This window comes from Aquila chrysaetos, chromosome 24, assembly GCF_900496995.4.
Source record: "Aquila chrysaetos chrysaetos chromosome 24, bAquChr1.4, whole genome shotgun sequence".
Taxonomy (NCBI): Eukaryota; Metazoa; Chordata; class Aves; order Accipitriformes; family Accipitridae; genus Aquila; species Aquila chrysaetos.
In genome coordinates, this window is record NC_044027.1 from 16,055,845 (window position 1) to 16,075,659 (window position 19,815).

Consider the following 19,815-nt stretch of genomic DNA (forward strand, 5'->3'; position numbering starts at 1 on the left):
GCGCCGAGTTCTTAAAGGAGCCGCGCCGCCCGAGGAGGAGATACTTCGGAGGGGTTGGGCGGCGGCAGTTTTTTTTTTTTCCACGGTTTTATTGCGGCCCCGGGGGGCTATAATGGTGCTTTTTTTGGGCTGAAAGTGTAGGCTGAGGGAAAGAGGAAGTGTTCCTGTCTCTCCCTGCCCCTCTGGGCATCTCTTACTAGTGGCTGAGGGGCCGTTCCCGCCCTGGGCCTGGGGGTTCCTCCCCACCCGTCCTGCCTCACAGGGAGGCCGGGCCCTGTCCCGCCATGGAGAAATATGAGGTGCTGCCCGAAGGGTCGGGCCCTGTCCGGTGGGAAGGGGGTGGCTCCAGCCTTGTGGGTGGTGTCGGTGGCCCTGGGGGGGTACACGGCCGTGGGGAGGGCTTTGTGGCCTGTGTAGGTACCCGTGGGGGTAGTACATGGCCATGGGGAGAGAGCGTAAGTGGCCCTGGGGGGTGCGTGGCCTTGGAGAGGGTGTAAATGGCCCTGAGGAAGGGACCTGCGTGGTCCCAGGGAGGGAAGCGCTGGGGTGTGGACGGCCCTGAGGAGATGGGGGTGTTGTGCTTAGCAGGGGGGAAATGAGGGGGAAAGTTCTGGAAGGGAGGGGAAGGCCAAGGCCTGTGTGCCTCTCGAGAGTTGGGGTGCGGGTGGGGGTGCCTGTGGTCCTGCCGCAGGGAACTGGAGGTGTGTGCTGTGTGGAGGGTGTCTGTGGGAAGGTGGTTTGGAGGGGCTTTCTGTCTTGGTGGTTTTACCGCTTGCAGTTGAGCAAGTGCGTTAGTGCCTCTCCTCTGCTCTGCAGGTGCTGGAGCAGCTCCAGCCTGGGGCGCTGGGCACTATGCTCGTAGTTGAATTGAAAACCGAAAAGGGTGCGGAGAAGAAATGTATAATAAAGCAGGTGAGAAAGTGGTTGCTAGGAAAACAAGAGTCCATTGGCATGTTTGTCATCTCCATGGACCCTTCTGATAGCAACAGAGACAAATGCGTTGGGCAGCTTGGCCTGGGTAAGAGTAGCTTTACATCTTACTGTGCTGCTATTTTGGAAATTGGAAAATTCAGATCAGTTTACAAGAATATTGAGGTTAAAAATGGGAAAAGGGGAGCAGCCTATTTAGGTCCATCCAGTGTGTTTTCACCTTAGCTTACTGCTACTTTGACAATGCAGGAGAAGGACTGGCTAGCTGTCGCACTCACTTAAAGCTCTGGCCATCTCCCAACAAGAAGACCGCTCCAAACATTAGCGATTGGAGTTATCATTGAAAATTTATGCCAATTCATACACAATTTGCAGTTCCAGTCACCTTGGCAAGATTGGTCTGGCTTAAAGTTCGCCTGTCTCTATATTACAATCTCATCCTTGTCTTTTGTTTGGTGCAGGTTGAATGCATTGAGGAAAAGCAAGCAAATGAGGCCTTGAAGGAGGTATCAGTGCAGTTCTTCTTTACTACTTCACTTACAAAGACCAAAGTCTTAACAGAGCAAAGTCTTTTATCTTCAAGGATTAACTAAGTAAATAGTCAAGATGTAAATCAGGTCGGACTATCTGAGGGCTGTTCTCCCTGCCCTCTGCTTGTGCTCAGGCTAGGATTTTGTATTAATTGTTCCTACATTTGAATATGTAAATTCAAATGGATAGCTGTTCTCAGAGGATAGTCCCTTTTCAGGGTTCGTATTTGTTTTGTGCTGAAGACAAAGAGCAAAGCTCATCCTTTTGGCCTTTAAGCTGAAGGAGAACTTTGGTATGTTTATAGTTTATTATTAAGAACTCAATTTGTAGTTAACATATTTCATTATATGTTAATTTCTCAGAGTTGGACATTTTTTGATGTGAATGGTTTGATTGGTTTTCTTCCTTTGTTGTACTTTTTTTGTGCAAACTTGTTTCAATGCCTCGAGTAAGAAGCAACATCAGAAATAGTATTAAAATTCCAAAATTTGTTTCAACAAAATATGTGAAGTAGCACATAATGGATTAGTCTCACAGTGTCCAGTATGCATGACATGTGTAGTTGAAAATGATGAGACTACGTGCCAGTACAGATGCTTCATCCTACTCAAGGGAGATGACCTCTTTATGTACCGAGGCTGGCTTTACTGATAAAGTTTGATCCAATTTTTCTGCTGAGGTACGTGTCTATTGAAATAAATGCAGTAGTCCCAGCTGGGAGTGTGGCTCTTGGTTCTTCTGTTGTGTCTGCACAACCACAAACACAACTATAGGAGAATAAGTTGAATTCTTTTTACCTTTCACATCATCAGTAAATTTGTTGCAGTAATTGTTAGAGCCTTACATGGAAACCAGCTTCAAGGAGATAAGCATCTCATTAGTGTCGTTGTATTTTCTGTGGTTCAAGCTTGCACAAGGGTTACTGGAAATAATGGCTATGTGGGAAAAATCATCTTGACTTTCATATTCTAAGATGTGTTTTCAGGTTTGGATATTAGGAACTGATGAAGGGGGTTGTTTACATATCATCTCCCTAAGGATCAGTTTATATCCTTGAATCTCACAAGGCTGTTAGAGCATTATATTGAGTAGAGTCTTACTGAAATATTTTCCTTAACTTGGCATTTGTACATACAAATATACAATAGAGCTTGCACATTGAAAGGATTTGATCAGACATGTAACATGAGTGAGTCAGGAACTGGCTTAGGATATTATTTAAGGTCATGTTCAGTGGGAAGGACTGTGTAGCCACAGAAAGTGCTCCCTGTATTTTTAAATTATTTATTATTATTATATATTATTATCAATTTATCATTATTTTATTTATTTTATTTTTATAATTATATTTATTATTTTTTAATTTTTATTTTATATTTATTTTTATATATGCAGGCAAGGGATTTGCTTAAACTTCATCATTCAAACATCTGTGCTTACAAGGAATTGTTTGTGACTTGGGATAATGAGGTGAGAATGAAATAGGATTGGCTAAACTGGAACACATGGTTAATGTTGTAGGCATGTAAGCATTTTTGCAGGTTTAAATTTGGGGTTATTGATGTGAGATGCTAAAAAAGGTTATTTGATTTGAAACAAGCCTGCTTTCTTAACTCCTGAATAAACATGCTGAAAAGCTGTGAAGATATCTAGAGTCCATGGCAGTATTGCACACTGACTCACAGATTCTGATGTGAATCAGTGTGCAATTCTGATTTTCATGCCTGCATGAAAACGCTTTTATAAGAAACTATAGGAAACTGAAGGCCCTGACTTATTTATTTGCAGATTTTATTCAGTGCTCAGGCAAAATCTGTGCTGATTTTGTGGATGTATATTTGACTTGAATTGTCCCATATGGCTTCAGATAAGATGCTTGATAGTGTTTTGTTTTAAGAAAAAACAAACCAAACATGCTGTATTTTTAATAAAATAAGAGTCTCCTCTGTGAGAGATTAATCATCTTAGAACACCTTGGTATTGGCGAACATCACACCCACCAGTTTGGCCAAGTGCTCGGTTTTATCTTTTTCCTGAATATGTTATTACCTGTGAACAATTAGACAATTTTGGTGTAATGTTTTCTTACAGATATCATCTCTGTTCCTTTGTCTGGTAATGCGGCACTTAGGCCAAGGAGATCTTTCATCTGTAATCAAGGAAAAAAGGCAGAAGTCAGAAAAAATAGCGGACATGGTAAAAAGTACAGAAGAGGCATCTGGTTAAACTGACAGAGTCTCACTTATTTTTATATCTCCTTCTGTATTCCCTCTTTCTCAAAGTCCTCCCCAAAATCTTCAAAGCACAGTGTTTTGCTGAAGGGTGTTTTTGGAAGCTATCTTCCAAAGGATATTTGGAAGTTACTCTGTTATACTTTCATGTATATTCCCTTCAACAGGTGATTGTGAAGTTCCTGGGGCAGATGGTGGATGCTTTGTTTTATATACACAAACAAAGTATTTTCCACAGGTGAGTAGAAATCTTGTACTCTTTGTCTGATAGGTCACTGTTCTTTGCAGTGACTGTTGGTTCAGCACGGCTGTTCAGAGGTAGTGAATTTTACTGTTCCAAAAGGGAAAGAAGGAGGTAGAAATTCCGGACTTAATATGTAGATTAGTTTTCTGTGACTTCTGAAGTTGTCTGTTTCTTGAGTTTTGTCTAATATCATCCATTTGAGCCAGGTGTTCCCTCTGTTTTGTTTTTTTTTTTTAATGTGCTAAAATTCTAATATTAATTTTAACGTTAGAATATTGACCATTTCTTTTAATGCTTACACTTTGGTGGCTGTGATGGACAGGGTATACTTTGTGTATCTAAAGTAAGAGACAGTCGTTGCATTCCTTGTTCAGATAAATTTGTGTCACAAATTTTAAAGCATTTCACAATAAAAGAGGAAAATAATTGTATTTCAGTTGATTATCATTTGTATATTTAAAAAACCAAACACACAAAACGCCAACACCCCCCCCCCCCCGCCAAACCACACACTACCAACAACCTCCTGCACCCCCCCAAAAGCCCCAAACCTTCTGATGTGCAAAGATGCTGGGAACCTGTCGTTATATATCATTAGACTCTAATTTTACAGGCTGACAGAAAATATTTGTGTTGCAGAAATCTCAAGCCATCAAACATACTTGTGACTGGTGAAGCATCCTTCATGCTTAGCGACTTCAGTACAGAAACACTTATGACAGATGAGATGAAATGGAAAATAAGAGTGGAAGAAAGTAGATACTCGTTTCACTTTTTTTTTCTACTTTATTTTTAAAAGATTCGGTTATGGTGGATATTTTTAGTCCTCAGAGGAAAATCAGCGAAAGAGGAAAAAAATACCTTCCCTCCCCTTTCTCTGCATTATACTATTTGTCTTCTAACATATGAATAGGATATTCATAGGCAGTTGCCTGCAGCATTAATTCTGTTCACAACTGAAAACTATAGATATGTCTGTGAGTCTCAGAACCCTACAACAGATACAGTTGGAATCCTTTTTAGCTTGATACATATACAGTAACATCTTAGAAAATTGTTCATTAGTTATAGTGTGTTTTTTTGTGGCATATCACCAGTAAAAAATGTCTAATCTCTGCAGAATATCTCTAAATTATTTTTAGATATAAAACAATTGCTTGCAGTTCACGCATGTGCAAGTAAAAACTGCGTATAATACGATGTCAGCAACATTACTGTATGATTCTTATTTCAACAGATAGCAAGTCTTGGATGGCTCCAGAAACATTTGTTTTTTCTTTTACTGAGAAATCTGACATCTGGTCTCTAGGTTGTATTCTACTTGACATGACGACCTGCTTTGTTCTGAATGTATGTAATAATGTTTCATTATAGATTTAAAATGTCATGGGCCCACCGGGATATCTGTAAACAAGGATGTGAAAGCTCTTCTGATACTATACCCTTTACAGGCAGAAGAGATAACTTCATTACTGCAGGATATTAGACAGGATACCAGCCGTCTTGAGGGAGTTCTGACATTAATGCAAAACGAAGATAACAGCTCTTTGCCTTTATTTTCAATTTTATTTATGATGCTACAGATTGAGCCCAGCATGAGACCCACAGCAAAGTGAGTTCTGGGTGCTTTCCCTTTATTTTTTGTCCTAAACCCCACCTACCTTCACAAAGATGGGAATGTTAGCTACTGTTTGAAAGAAATTGAGTCAAAGTTGCTGATCTTACTGCCTTGACAAATTGAGTTATTAAAAAAGTCAAAGACTTGGTGTTCATTCAAAAGTGAGCATTCTGATATGCATAGGTGTCCTTTTTTGAGGCATTGCACTATAAAATCATGTTACACGCAATTTTACTTGAAGCCTAAGCATGGCTTGCTCAGTGTAAGCTCTTTCATTAGCCGTTTTGAAGTAAATTGTTTTAAGTTCTGTCAAATAATCCAGTCTTCAAAGAAGTAGTATTAACTTTTTATATCAAAATGAAACAAAGACTGTAGAAATTTTTTTGTAACTTACCAGTTCTAACTTACTGGTACTGCTTTTGTGTCTCAATTCTAGGGATCTGACTGATGTTCCATTTATTAGGGAATGCCTGACTGTTGCTGGTGCCTCTTCAGTAAAACTGAAAAAGTCTTTGCCTCCCAAAATAATAGATGTGCTTCTTGAGGGAGGAATCGAAAGTGTTCTAGGTAATAAGGAAAATAAGATTAATGTAATGGTGATTTTTGTAGGAAATAAATCCATGTGTTCTCCAGTCAGCATGCATTCTACTTGAAAATGAATTATTGGACATTCATTTTACTTGAAATAAAATGGGATGCTATTTGGAGGAGGGATCACTGTACAGCCTTTTCTATAACCTCATAAGATTATCAGCCATGCCTACTGCACAAGTTAAATGGGATCAAGATCATTCCTCAGAAAACTGGGGAGCCCCACTTTTTTGTCTGCATTCTTACATGTTTGCCAATTTATGCCAACAAAGGATCTGCTCCATTATTTTCCTTTTAAGTAAGGAAGATATTATCTTAATCTGGAAAGGCTATTGGAATAATGCGTTTAAAGCCCCTATCCCCGCTCTGATTTAATATTCCAACAAGTCCCCAAAATATATAATGCCAAATACACAGATTATACAGGTGAATCATAACACTTTGTAATATTTAAATGTTTGATGTGTTGGGGAAAAGTTGTTCTCTCTTCAACAATCACAAACTACATGTGAATTCATATAAATGAAAATAATCTTGCACAAAATAGAGAAAACCTGAGTCCTTTTTATAAGTGTTTGTATGAAATGGTTAGAAGAATTTTCTTGGTTTACGTAGATTTCATGCAGGCTTTCTGGGATATAGAAGAAGTACAGGCTAAAGCCATTCAGCACCTTGCCAGCTTTATAAGAGATAAAAGTGGTAAGGCACTATTTTATTAATTTATTTATTCTGCTCTTTCCTTACATTTTGAGATAATAGGAAAAGGAAAAAATTTCTCATGACAATAAATGAGAATGAAATTGCTCTCTTCCTATTTCTCATTTTTTTGGAATGTACTGGAATAGGCCACTAGTTGATGTGATTGTGTTGGTACTTGTTTTGTAAACGCTTTTGTTGAACAGCAGAGGTGTTTTACTGGATAAGAAAAACGGACACTGGAAAAAAACCTTAGTGATATTTTAATTGGCAACTAAGGTGAATTAGCAAACTGACATTTGAGGAAGGTAATTCATAACAGCGTTGGGGCAACTTGGGGGTAATGCCTAGGGCTGTAAGACTGATAGAGCAAAAGGAAGCTACATGTGTGTAGTAAAGCTGTGTGAGTGAAGACTGTATATTTTCTCCCAGCAGCTGCACATTTTTCAGATTAATGTCAGATCAAGATTAATATTTTCAAAGCACCATGTTATCTCAGTTATAAAATGCACTGTTATTTGATAGTGATAGCATTTTAATGCTGGCATTGGCTTATGATGTTAAAACACAGGGGTGTTCATATCTGTAATTGATAAGGAAAAAGAATAATACATTTTTTTTCCTTAGAGTTACCTGTACCTTCAACTCTGTTACTGAAGAAATTTTTACTCAGTAATACAGCAGGCTTTGGTTATAAATAACAGAATGAAGGGATCTTCATGATTCTCATTCAATCCTATTGACAGCAATACAAGGCTGTGCCACATCTGACTGACTTGTTTGGCACTTCTGCACCATGGCTTGCCATGACTGATGCTCACATCTTTGAAGGTGCTCAAAATGGATCGCAGTTTTTTGCCAACATTTTATCATGTATTTGTGGATACACTGAATAGCTGTATTAGCTATTCCAAAAGCTCAAAGTCTTCCTAGAATTAGGAAACCTGATGAAATACTTTCCTCCACAGGTTCTGAAAAGCATGGTTTTGGGCTCATGCACAATGTTCTACCCCACAACTTGCTGCATGACTGGTGAACAATGCCAGTGTGACTTAATGAGGAACGTGCTGGCTACATTTAGCTTGCGTAGCCTTGCAGCTGTCTTTAATAAGAGTCATATCCCACAGAGACTACAAAATTCACTCTGTATTGTTCCATCTGTAGTTGCACTTTCTTCTCTTTGATTTAAGAATGTTGTTCTGCTGTATCACATCGTCCATAGGGACTTAAATTTATTTGAAACTGGAACTTTTGTGTTTTGGAGTATAGATACCCACTGAGCATTCTAAACTGTGTAACTGAATGTTGTCTCAAACAATTTCTTTACCCCACAGCCTTGCCCTATCTGCGAACGTTCACGGAATTGATCACTTTTGCCATGAAGACTCATGTAGATTCTCTCAAGTTACAAGTAGATGGTTGCAGTTTATTGCTTGAAATTCTTAGTCAAGGTACAGTTACAAGACTTCCAGCTTATTCTGGTTAATACAGCCTATCTCTTGTAAAGTTAGATGTAGCAGATAAGGTTTAAAATGGATTCAGTAATGATTTTAGGGGATGAATTTAAAGTAATAGAGGAATTTAACCAGCCTTAATAAGAGTCTGGATTCTCATGGACTTTCTTCAGGCCTGGCATACATGAATTCTGTGTTAGTGTTAATTTTAATACAGGCTACTGACATTAGGCTACTAAGTTTGTTTTCATGTTATTTATATACTAGAGTGCATAAATAAGAGACTCTCAGTGTTCTGGTATTGGAATTTCAAACCATAAAAGTGTTTTTTGGTCTCTTGTGTGGTCCCTGCTGTCACTTTCTTGGCAATTGACCCCAATAACACCTGATAATGATACAAGCTTGAAAATAGTAAGAATTGTGTTTCAGAAAAAGAAAATTTAAAGTAACTTCTGGATATGTTATGTGAAAAAAATGCTGTTAATTTAATGTTTTACTGATGCTGACAGCAGGGGTTCAGACTTCATTCAAAGCCACTGAAATCTTTGTTCTGTTCAAATGTTTACTTTTGACAACTCTAGAACAGGATGTGGTGATGGCCCTGGATGAGAATGTGACCAGCTCTCTGTTAGACACAGTGAGAAAATACTCTGAAAATGAAGAGTTACTTTCATTGGTCTGCACATTGTTGATGATGATTTCAGCCAGTGGTGGGTCACCTAGTTAATTTTTGGTGAATATTCTTATGTTTCAACTTTTATAATCTAATCCAAGATATAATGCAGAACCTATGATTTCACCGAGAGATGTAGGTATTTGTTTAATAGTAGTACTATTGGTAAGATTGACTAGATATTGGTAAAATAACACTCCTGAAAGTGTAAGATACACTGCTGAGGCTTCAGGTACTTAGAGAATTGTATCTATTAGAGTGGTCCTGTATTTCATCTTGGTTTGGAAACAAGTACAAACTATGCAAATAGTAGTGCTTGGGAAAATTGGGGCATAGAACCTGGATTCTATTTTTGGCTGTGCCATGGTGAACTGAACCCATTCTACCTAATTTCTCTACTTTGGTTTTTCTCCTGAGGTTGTAATTGCTAAATATTTATAGTATTTTTTACTTGTTTTCAGTGTCAGTTAAACAGTCTTCAGAACACTGTTTTTTATAAATGGTTACAGAGGATTTAGCGGCAAGGTGATAATTAAAAAAAAAAAAAAAATTACGTACAAAGTGTCCTGTACAAATAAACTTACCATCTAAGACCAAACTATTTTTATACAGTGTTTCCTAATTCTGAAGCTGAGGTAGCTTGAATTGCTACATTGCAAACACTTGAAAAATAGTGATTTATACCCTCTCGGTTCCTTTTCTGCTCTGTAAATTTCAGATCTGTATGGAAAAGGGATGGCCAAACATCCATTTGAAAGGGTCCCTTGTGTTAAACACTATGCTTAAGCGCATCTTGTTAAAGAATTCGGTCTGTTCTCTTGCTTTCTTTTGTTCAGCTGATGATATCATGTTACTGGTTTGTTATCACTGTTTAAATATGGTTAGTAGTGCGCTCTGTTGTGAGGACGGTGAGTGGGACAAAAATACCAGATTCTATAGAATTTTTTTTCTGTGTTTTTCAGAAGTTGCTGCAGAGAATCTAAGGAAAGTTGGAGTAATTCCAGACCTTCTGTCAATTTTAAGAAATTTTCTTCATAATGAAAAGATCTGCCTCTCTTGCTGTGGAGTTCTCTGGAGCTTGGCTGTGAGTGGTAAGCAGAACACAGCAAGTATTGTGCCTAGACTCATGTGATGTGACTGAAAGGCAACAGGTATTGTGCCTAATTGAGTTCAGACATTCCTGTTACTGGGACTGGATTTTTCTTCTTTCTCCCATTCTGGAGAGATGTCTCCACAGCACTACTAGAATAACTTTAAGTGATCCAGAGTTAAATGGGAGAAAACTAAAAACTAATGCAGACTTTTTAGCAACCCTTTTTGTGATAAGGTGTCAAAGTCAAATTTTTACTGTTTGGGCCAAGATATGGCTTGTGAACAGACTGTCAGAAATGAAAGGGTACACACAGTTTCTGGTTTGTCAGTTGTGGTTTTGCTCTGCTCTTAGCAGAGGGAGTGCAGTGCAAACAGCATATTAGATTAGTTATCAGAATAGCATTTGGAATTAATAGCATCTTATTTCTTTGCATTGCACTTCTCTTGGCAGCACTGGGCTGAATCTTGAGTTGGACATCTAGAGACTTGCTTTTCTGAAAGAAATATGATTGGCAAGGTGGCAAGCGTACTCTTACCATTGCCTTAGAACTAAACCAGCATCATCCCACAGTGTTGGAGAGCCATGGGTGATTGCTTGAGCTGACCCCTTCTTAGGAGACCGCACTGGGAGTTTTTTAGGAGATTTGTTTCTGTGATATGTTCTTGTATAGGTCTGTGGTGTTCTAATCATCAAGGAATGCTGAAAGCACAGAATGTTCACAATTGCACTTGGTGTGTTTTATTCCCTCTGTGCAACAAACCACCCATTTATGTGACCAGCAAAATATCCATCCTGCAGACCGTATTCTGTCAAAAAGGTGGTTATTTTTGGAGGTCTCTTGCTGTGATCCCCATGTATAATTTAAATGGCAAAGAAAACTAGTTCGTGGAGAAGTTTCTGCAATAAACATTACTGTTTATTAGTCCTGTAAAATTTGATTTGTTTTTGTACATTTTGGGTTCCTTCCCTCTGCTGTTGTCCATGCTAAAATAATGTTGCATTACTCCAATGCCATCACCCTTGAAGGTTTTACTGATATAATTTGACATACAATGTGCTTATGATATTATTACTTGATTAAATAACTGCTTGATGCATTTGCTTTTTGTTATGGTAATTCAGAGAATAATGTAGATCAAGCGTTGCTGAAAAGTGCTGTGCCTGTTACCTCTGCGGTCCTTCAAGAGCACCTCCAGAACGGAAGAGTTACGGAGTCTGCTTGCTCGGCTCTATGGGCATTGTCACTCCAAGGTGTGTTTTCCCAGCCTTCTTGTCCCTTGTGCGTGGAAAAGGCTGGCATGCAGAACGCTGTCAGTGGTGATCCCTGAAATACAGGCTGCTTGGCCTTAGCAGGCTCTGCAGATGGCAGCAGAGTTAGGAATTTGCATCGTCTCTTAACCAGTCTTCCCTGCACTTGCTCTCTAACACTCCCTAATGAAGCTATTTTTGATGAGCTGTAGCAATTACATAACTAGATACTGCTAATGGTTACTGTAATGATGGGCAGCTACAGCAACCCATGTTGTGCAGAGCGTTCTCTCTGGCTTATTTCTTGAGACCAAGAATCCCATTTGTGTTGCTCCTTTGAACGCAGTGTTAGTGTAGTGCAGCATGGGCTGGGAGGTTTGTTTTTATGCCATTTGCATTGTAGATTGGGAACAGTATTTCAGATTAAAAAATAAAATGCATATCTCTCACTATTGTGTGCACTAAGAAACGCATCCTTGCAGTACTACTCTGTCTTATTTCTTTCTCATGCAAGAATACTGCCATATGTTTACCTACCGCCTGGTGCTTATGCCATCGTTCCACTAGGAAGAGCTGAGTAAAACACCCTAAGCAATCTTTTTTTCTAGTACCCACCAGCAGAATAGGCTGAGTATTCAGGACTCTATTCCTTTTGGCTTGGAGAATGAAAGGGCATCTTGACATGGAGGATGTATTAGAAAATTCTCCTAGACCCCTGGATCAACTCATGATAAGACTTTATTAGGCCTTTTTTACTGCAATACAGGTTTTCACGTGCTTTCTTTGTAACTTATTGCATGATTAAGAAGTCATTTCAGAAACAGGAGGCAGAAGTTGGAATGATGATGAGTCTTGTTTTAAAGGCTTTTGAGTGTATTGAAGTTTAGGGGGTTTGTTTGTGGGTTTTTTGTTTGTTGTTTTGATTGTTTGTTTGTTTTAAAGGTTGCTTAACTGAAAATGAGTATGAGCCCACAACAGCGCTTCTGCTGGATGTGCTCAGGATGAACCCAGAAAGACCAGTGCTGGTGAAGAATGCCTGCCTGGCATTAGCAAGCCTGCTAAGGCTATCTGGTAACATTCAGCAATGATTTTTTTTTTTTATTAATTGCAGATCAGCTCAGAAGTGGATGTTTCTGTATAGTTCAAAGTGGGATTGGGATTGACATCTGCTCTCCTGAGTTAATCTTTTCTTGCAGGACTGGAAGAGCAAATAGTGAAACTGGAGGTGTCAATTTTTTTCTTCCCATGGACCCAGCATGCATGTATGAGAAGTATTAGATCAGCACAATCATCTGATCTATTAGTAACTTGAGAGTGTTTTGTTATTTATTTTATGATGAAGTTGTTTGAGCTCTACCCTTTTACACAGTTAACTCAAAGTGAAAACAATAAACATTAAAATAGCTTCTGCCATGTGTGACAGTGTCAGCTGCATATATGGTTTTCTACTTGTTGCCCAAATATTCTTCAGAATAGCTTTTAGGAAGACTGAAAATAATGGGCACGACTTCCTGGAAAAATATTACACGTGTGCTAGCTGCAGCAGGGGATTGGAAAGCAGATAATGCAGTCTGCAGCTACCGATTAGCCCAGCAGTGTTTGTCTCCCTTTCAGAAATATCAGCTTTGAGATTCATAACAGATTCAAAAGGCAGTGGAATAAACGTGATCAAAGATGCCTATCACCTTCACTTTGATGATCTGGAAGTGGTGGAAAGTATCTGTATGCTGACTAACGAGATGGTTCAGTACGGTGAGATGGTGGTGTTACTTGTAGAGTCTCTTTCTCTCCCCCACTCCCAAAAGGTAGCAAAGAATACCGTAACAGTAGCTGCTCAGGGACGTGTTAGTTGCTCTCAGCGAGGACTATGTGTCCAAGAGAGGATAAATTGGAACTGAGAGTTCATCCCACTTGTTCTTGAATAAATGCCACTCTGATGTTATAATGTTGTAACTTCATCTTATCCTGCCTTCTCTTTGTGTAGATCTGTTGCTCTCTGCTCTCCTTTAGCTCCTGGTGAAACTATTGGCAGCTGTAACTGTAAATTACCCTGTTCACTTACAGATGAAGTTGTGCTAGATCTACTGTCCCAGAAAATGGAAGAACTGCTGTCTGAAATAAAAATCCGTTTTCCATCTCGCCTGGTATGTAGAAGTCACTGTGATAATAAAGGGTGTATGCTTAGTATATTACTTCTGGTTATGGATTTTATCATTCTCAAATAGCTGGAATTACATAGTGCAGCAAATTCACAGAATTATGTATATATGGGTTGAAGAGTAAGTTTGTAAGAATACTTCTAACTACTGGAAACAAGTAGTTGGAAGGTTTTTTCTTTATGCTTTATGCTGTAATTTTTTAAAACTGTTCTGGTCTCTTGCAACATTGCATTGCATTAATTTACTACATTCTTCACAACAAAACAGGCTAAAGTTTACAGGAATAAAGCATAAGTATATTACATCCAATTATTTTTGCTTTATAAGTGACATCCTTAAAAAAACCAACCCCTAAACAACAAAACAAACCCTTGTGACAGTTTGCCTGAAGATTTAACTTACATTAAATTCCAAGTAGTCATACTGAAAAAATATAACTTGAAACACCAGCAACAGCAGTTATCCAAGCTATTTAATGTGTTACAGTAGTATTTCCTTTGCAATGGCTTGCTGTCAAGAAACCAGTAATTACAAGTTTTTTCATTAAGCCAATAAAACTGCTTAGTCTTATAACTTTGCTCTTTTTAGTTATGCATTTAGCCTACTTACGTAATTTGTCTCAAAGATAGTTACACACAAACTTGTTCTCCAGTGTCTCCTGCAGGCATTGCCTGTACCAATTTAATGGATGCTGCAGTTACAAGGTAGTGCACAAAAAGAATCACAAAAGAGAAGAAAGCTCCCTCTTCTGTTGTAAACGTAATTTGTTCCCTGTGTCCCCTGTTGACAGACAAGACCAGAACACTCTCATTCTGGCAATACAGTGTGCGACATGCAACTGCTCAATCTCTGAAACCCATTCCTTGTCACCTTCCAGTATCCATGTAGATTATTTAAATCACAGCATTAGTATTCAGTCTGGCAATTACAGTTGCTTTGGATTTTGTAGAATCAGACCCCGCACATGTTTAAAACACCACTCACTTTAAAGACCTATGTTAGACACAGTGTTTTTATTAATAAAGGAATATAAAAATAAGTGAAACAACAAGGTAATCTTGTTTTGACAATTCTTACATTTCTCTCCAGGAGATAATGACCCTTGTGGATGCAACGCTTTTGAAACTGCAGAAGTGAAAGAAAACTTTTTTGTATAAGAACAAGACTTGTACACTTCTGGCTCAAATATAAAAGCTTGGATCCTCCAGAAATATTTTAAAAGATTTTTCTCACCAGAAAGATTAATATTGGGCCATTAATAATATATAAACAGTTATATATTCTGTTGATTTAGGTACCACAACTGAGAGACTAACAGCAATAATTAAGAATTCACCTTACTTTGTAGACTTTAAAATACTTGAAATAAAGACTTTAGTCTTGGGAGTTTCAGCAAAGCAATGACAGTTTCTTCCTTCATCTATCGTAATTTAAAAACACTTTTTTTAACTTATTCAGTGTGTATTTCCTTTGCAGAAATTGAACTGATGAAGTACTTCACAAATGCAGGCATTTGTTACAAGTATTGTTTAAACACAGTAGTAGACATTAGGCATAAGTACCACCCAGAAAGGAGATACTAGCGGTATTTTGGTATGGCAGCATTCATGTACCAGGTTAGGAAGTATTGTCTTTTGATTGATTTTATGAAGTAGCTGCTGTCAGTTCTGAGTTATCTCTGAATTTGCCCTGGAATGTGACATGAAACCAGCAAATGCTGCAGATAAACACCATTCAAGTTTTACAATTTTTGTTGTTAGATTTGTTCTTAACAGCAGCTTCCCATTTCTTTTTCTCCAAGGTGTAGAGTCTCATAGCTGCTTGTGCATCCTGAATCTAAAACAGAACAGAACAAACAGGAGGCTTAATGAAACATAGTTGATGTGGTTTAAGAACGTTATTATTAATAAGCAGCTAAATCTTCCATCATTTTAATACATCCTTTCAAGTAACGTTTCATAATTTCTTTCAAGATTTAGGTTCTGTGACTAGTGGAAGGGATGAATATGTATTCAGAATGCATGGCCCACCACAAGGCTATGCGCTTGCTCTTTCTCATCGTGACTTGGAAAGCCATAATGAAAAAATACTCTTGATACAGTATCTTGGAGATACCCTCACAATTTGCCCTGCTTTTTCAGTCCATTCCTCTATTGTATCCTCCTGTCCACTGAAAGAAAGGAACTAACTGCTGACATTCAGTAGTAGGCGCTCACGCTATTTTATCCAACCTGCCATAGTACAACAGTGCAGAATGCTGCTCTGAAGGTAAGCAGTCGATACCCGAGAATTACTTTTTTCCTCAGGGATCTTAAAATAACAAGAATTAATATTTAAACAAAATACAGTTGACTTGTACAAAAGAAGTTAAGGAAATAATCCAAGTGGTAGGAGACATGTAACAGTAAGTAAGCAAGCTTAGATGGTAATCTTACTGCATGCTGGTGTCCAAGCAGAGCTTGCTAACTTTCATTGCAAGGCTAAAATGAAGCCCCAGCATTCTGGAATGAACTTAGATCCTAGAGCTAATGTGTAGTAACTTGTTGATCTACCCAAAAATGTATGTTCTGATGAGATACATACCGAGCAGTGCTCCGATGTCTGCACTTGAACATTTAGCAGTCTCTCACAGAGCAGTTTCAATGATGGCCGTGCATTCTAGAAATAGAAAAGATAGACTCATGCTGTCTCACACTACTTGAAATATATATCTATGTGTATACATATAAAAATACTAGTTTAAGTGTATTCCTCAGTAAAGTATAGCACATCTCAGCTTCTACTGGTGAACTGGCAAGAAGAATTCATGAATTATGAGATTTTTGGATGCACTGCTGAAAGGATTTTATGTGTATTAAGATAACCCTAAGATTTACCTTTGGGGTGCTTTTTTGTGAAAAAGAAAACCTGAGTATAGAGTTACAAAACTTAAAATACCTCCCTATAATCTGAACCTTTACTCCTGCAGTCTAAGCAGAAACTTGAAGCCATCTATTTTTTTTACATCCCCATGGAAACAATACCATTGAGGAGACAAGCCTTACTGCAAGTAGAACTGTAGCGTCTTATTTAGCTATCCAGAAGAGCATTATGAAGACCATGCAACTGCTAAAGAAGGGGAAAGCCAATGAATTTTGTGCACAGGTGTTACTGGCAATGTTTGTACTGAACTAAGTAACTTATTGATATATTTCAAACACTAAGTAAGCATTTAACTAAACTAGCATTTTCAAGCAACAAAAAGCAGGCATCCCTGTTTCAGGAAAGGAGGAACAGGGTCAGGTGGGGACAAGTGTATGAGTGAGCTACTAGCTGGGAGTCAGCAGCTCAAGAGTCAGTTTCTTACCTTGACTCTCTGTCTGAAAGGCTTGTATCTCTGTGTGTCACGTATCTTCTTCTGAGGATGATCAAGAAATAGGACCTAAAAGAAATTACATTTCCAGTCCAAAGCGTGCTGTTGCATGAAACTTTGTACAGCTGCATGTACAGCTTCTGCTGTTTCCCTCCATCCATTACAAGAGATAGTTCAAAACCATGAATGGACAAGACCACAATCATCCAGACACTGGCTGGATTCAAGAACCACAGTTCTACTTAGCATGGGAAACAGAACTGAATCTGGAGTCACCACCTGTGCAGACTACCTGCAGTGCTGGTACAGCAGGACATAAGATACCTGTCTCTGGTAATGATGACCAGACTGCTGAGCTTTGGGTACTAAGGAAAGCATGCAAACAGTTTTTTCATCATAATATTTCTTTCCTGGCTCTTCAGTAAGCAGATCAGTGCTATTAGCCACAGAGTTTGGAAGCTGGAGAACTTTAGTGGGCAAGTGACTAGAGCTATAATTGGTGCAGCATGACATGACAAGAAACTGAGATAACAGTGATAAAGCTGTAGTTCTAGGAGTTTAGGTATGTGCATCTGATCCATAAAGATGTATTAGAAATGTAATAGATCTTAAATTTTTGGAGCCTTGTCTTCAAAATAACAAATCTGCAGCCATGTACCTTTAGATCATTGCGTAAAGCATGTCCAACTAAAATCCTTCCATTCAAGATGTCGGCGACCTCCTTCTGAACTGTTTTAAAATCTTCACCTAAAAATACCACATAATGAAAGGCTTTCCATTAGATGCATAAGACAACTAAGCAAGCTACAGTTAAAACATTGCATCTTTTTTGTGAAGGCAATTGTATCTTTGGGACCGTAGTTACACAAATTTGTACAGTACACTAAATCCTCTGCTTGTTAGAAGAGCATAGAGAATTCCAGAAAGAGTGTAGCACTAAAAGGAAATAAACTTCCTATTATTGCCATACCATAATCCACAAGTTAAATTCTTCTAGGGCATTAGTGACCATTCTGTAAAAAGTACTTCTTCCCACAATTTTTCTTAGCATTCAGACTACATTTTGTTTTCCATTTCCCAAAATAGGTCTAAAACTTTTCCAAGCTCAGCCAACGAGGCTTCTGTGATAGCCTGTTAAATTTCCCCTCCTTAAAGAACATTTTTGGGGAAAAAAATCTCCTACCTGTATTTATATTCTCAGGGCGTATGCCACTAACAGCTGTTCTGTAATCAGTCACCTCTTCTGTAGGCTTGACATACTTGTCATAAACGCACTTTCCAAATTGGTTGACGATGGACACACGAGCCACAATACTGTCTTCACCCTTGGGTCCCACTCCCACCATCTCACAGTCCATGGCTACTGCTCGTGTCAGCCTAAACAACAAAAGGACAGCTTGGTGACACCTCTGTTACAGGGACCACATAGTGGAGTTTACAAGGTTCACACGTTGATACAAATGGGGAAAACTCAACGGTTTGTCTGTCAGCAGACTCGGGAAGATGTCAGCTTACGCTGTGCACCTGCAAATCAGTTATTAGAAGATAATCTTGATGCCTCTGCTGCCATCCTTCCCGCTAGAATGCCACTCACCCTTCAGAAGCCTTTTCTTTAACCAGCACCTGCTCCACAGACTGTTTGGATTGGCCCGTTTCGAGTCCCAGATTTCTTCTAGCAATTTTTGCTGCTTCAGGTCCTATTGCGGCTTCGATATCCTTTGGGTCAACATCATCAAACCAGATTTCAGCCCTGGTAAGTACAGATTTAATTACATTTAATGGTCTTAAAGCAGTCTTGCATTTCTATAGTGTAGAAGAAGCATATTTATTTTTTAAATCAAGAAATTAGCTCTGTGAAAATCAGTCTAGTACTGTCGCCGATGCAGGTTTGTTGCTATATCTGAGGAGAAGGGACAGCATGCATCTTATTTCTCCCAAAACTTAGTCTGGAAGAGTGCAGCTATTTTGAATGTACTGCTCCGTGCTCCTTATGTACGCCTCCCAAAATAGATATTCACATACTTGTATGATGTCTGAAGTACTCACTCTTTGGGTTGCTGCTCCACATGTTCTTGAGCTTTCCTCCTCTTATGTTTTATATCATCTTTCTCCTTTAAAATATTGCCGTTTTTCTTTTTTTCTTTGCAGCCTTTTCCGTCGCTTTTGGTGCCATTTAAATTCGTATCCACTGCAACCCTCTTGGATTTTGGCTTAGCCAAAGGAGGATTGTCTTTAGCAGAACCACTGTCCATTTTATTTGTGGATTTGGCCTTTACCACATTCCCGTTCCCATTGATGGCCAGAACTTCTTGGCTATTTCCTGCTTTGAGTGGATGCTTCTTTTTAGTGTATGTTTGACACGTAGAGATGGACTCGTTGGAGTTCTTGGCCTTTTGTTTCAGTACCTCAAACAACAAAAGAAAAAGAGGAAAAAAGGATTGATTCTGTCCCTCTGTTTCTGACCCTGCCATCATTCCGAGGGCTCCAGGCATTCTGCCTCAGTGCCAGCTGAGGCCCTGCACCCTCTAAATGGCTCTAGGGGCATTACCTCCAACCGGACACCCCCACGTCCCCGCCCGCAGCACTTTAGTTAGTGACAAAAAGATGATTTTGTTTGTTTAATTCCTACATACAAAGTGCAACTGCAGTCACAGAATGACGGCATGGCCCCGGCCCGCCCCGGGCGGCTTCCCCGTCCCAGACCCCCGGGGGACGGCGAATCCCCCCCCGGTCCCCCTCACCTCCTGCAGCGCCTTCCAGTTGGAGGAGAACTCCCGGGGGCTGCGGGGGGGAGCTGCCCCCGCCGCCATGTCGGGCCCTTTCGGCCCGGCCCCCGTCGCCGTTTCCCCGCCGCCTCGCCAGACCTTCTTCCTCCTCCTCCTCCTGCCCTTCCCGCGGGCCGCGGCGCTCGGCCCCGGCGCCTCGGGCTCCGCGGGGCTCTGCTTCGCCATGCCGCCCGACCCCTTCGCCGGGGCGGGGGAAACCAGTCCCGAGC

At 39.5% G+C, this 19,815-nt stretch overlaps 2 protein-coding genes across 9 annotated transcripts; one reads left to right on the forward strand and one right to left on the reverse strand.

Annotated features, from left to right (window-relative positions):
• Nucleotides 1–19: 19 nt before the first annotated feature.
• Nucleotides 20–14,860, forward strand: STKLD1 (serine/threonine kinase like domain containing 1). Of its 8 annotated transcripts, none has more exons than XM_030000131.1 (19): nucleotides 20–299; nucleotides 817–912; nucleotides 1,392–1,436; nucleotides 2,857–2,931; nucleotides 3,553–3,657; nucleotides 3,860–3,930; nucleotides 4,576–4,691; nucleotides 5,174–5,286; nucleotides 5,388–5,548; nucleotides 5,991–6,121; nucleotides 6,761–6,844; nucleotides 8,176–8,292; nucleotides 8,877–9,005; nucleotides 9,931–10,059; nucleotides 11,184–11,312; nucleotides 12,252–12,380; nucleotides 12,924–13,061; nucleotides 13,320–13,453; nucleotides 14,558–14,860. In XM_030000131.1, the coding sequence occupies exons 1-19, from the start codon at nucleotides 285–287 to the stop codon at nucleotides 14,603–14,605; spliced, it is 1,965 nt and encodes a 654-aa protein (XP_029855991.1). In that variant the 5' UTR covers nucleotides 20–284; the 3' UTR covers nucleotides 14,606–14,860. The 8 variants fall into 8 exon arrangements, with proteins under 8 accessions (XP_029855991.1, XP_029855993.1, XP_029855994.1 ...); XM_030000133.1 differs by having other exon boundaries at nucleotides 13,374–13,453; XM_030000134.1 differs by lacking the exon at nucleotides 12,924–13,061.
• On the reverse strand, nucleotides 14,467–19,812 carry REXO4 (REX4 homolog, 3'-5' exonuclease). The gene is made up of 8 exons (XM_030000141.2): nucleotides 19,562–19,812; nucleotides 18,867–19,225; nucleotides 18,415–18,570; nucleotides 18,004–18,197; nucleotides 17,479–17,567; nucleotides 16,815–16,889; nucleotides 16,052–16,126; nucleotides 14,467–15,304 (listed from the first exon to the last, which is right to left on the reverse strand). Exons 1-8 carry the CDS (start codon nucleotides 19,769–19,771, stop codon nucleotides 15,203–15,205), a joined length of 1,260 nt encoding a protein of 419 aa, XP_029856001.1. The 5' UTR covers nucleotides 19,772–19,812; the 3' UTR covers nucleotides 14,467–15,202.
• Between the last annotated feature and the right edge of the window lie 3 nt (nucleotides 19,813–19,815).

Excerpts from the sequence above, each read along its gene's own strand:
- STKLD1 (XM_030000131.1), top strand. Across the intron at positions 3,658-3,859 it reads CAGAAAAAATAGCGGACATG|GTGATTGTGAAGTTCCTGGG; the intron begins GTAAAAAGTACA and ends TCCCTTCAACAG. Across the intron at positions 5,287-5,387 it reads CGACCTGCTTTGTTCTGAAT|GCAGAAGAGATAACTTCATT; the intron begins GTATGTAATAAT and ends TACCCTTTACAG.
- REXO4 (XM_030000141.2), bottom strand. The coding sequence starts at position 19,771 with ATGGCGAAGCAGAGCCCCGCGGAGCCCGAGGCGCCGGGGCCGAGCGCC. Across the intron at positions 18,198-18,414 it reads AAAGAAAAGGCTTCTGAAGG|GCTGACACGAGCAGTAGCCA; the intron begins GTGAGTGGCATT and ends TTTGTTGTTTAG. Across the intron at positions 16,890-17,478 it reads CTTTACGCAATGATCTAAAG|GTCCTATTTCTTGATCATCC; the intron begins GTACATGGCTGC and ends AATTTCTTTTAG.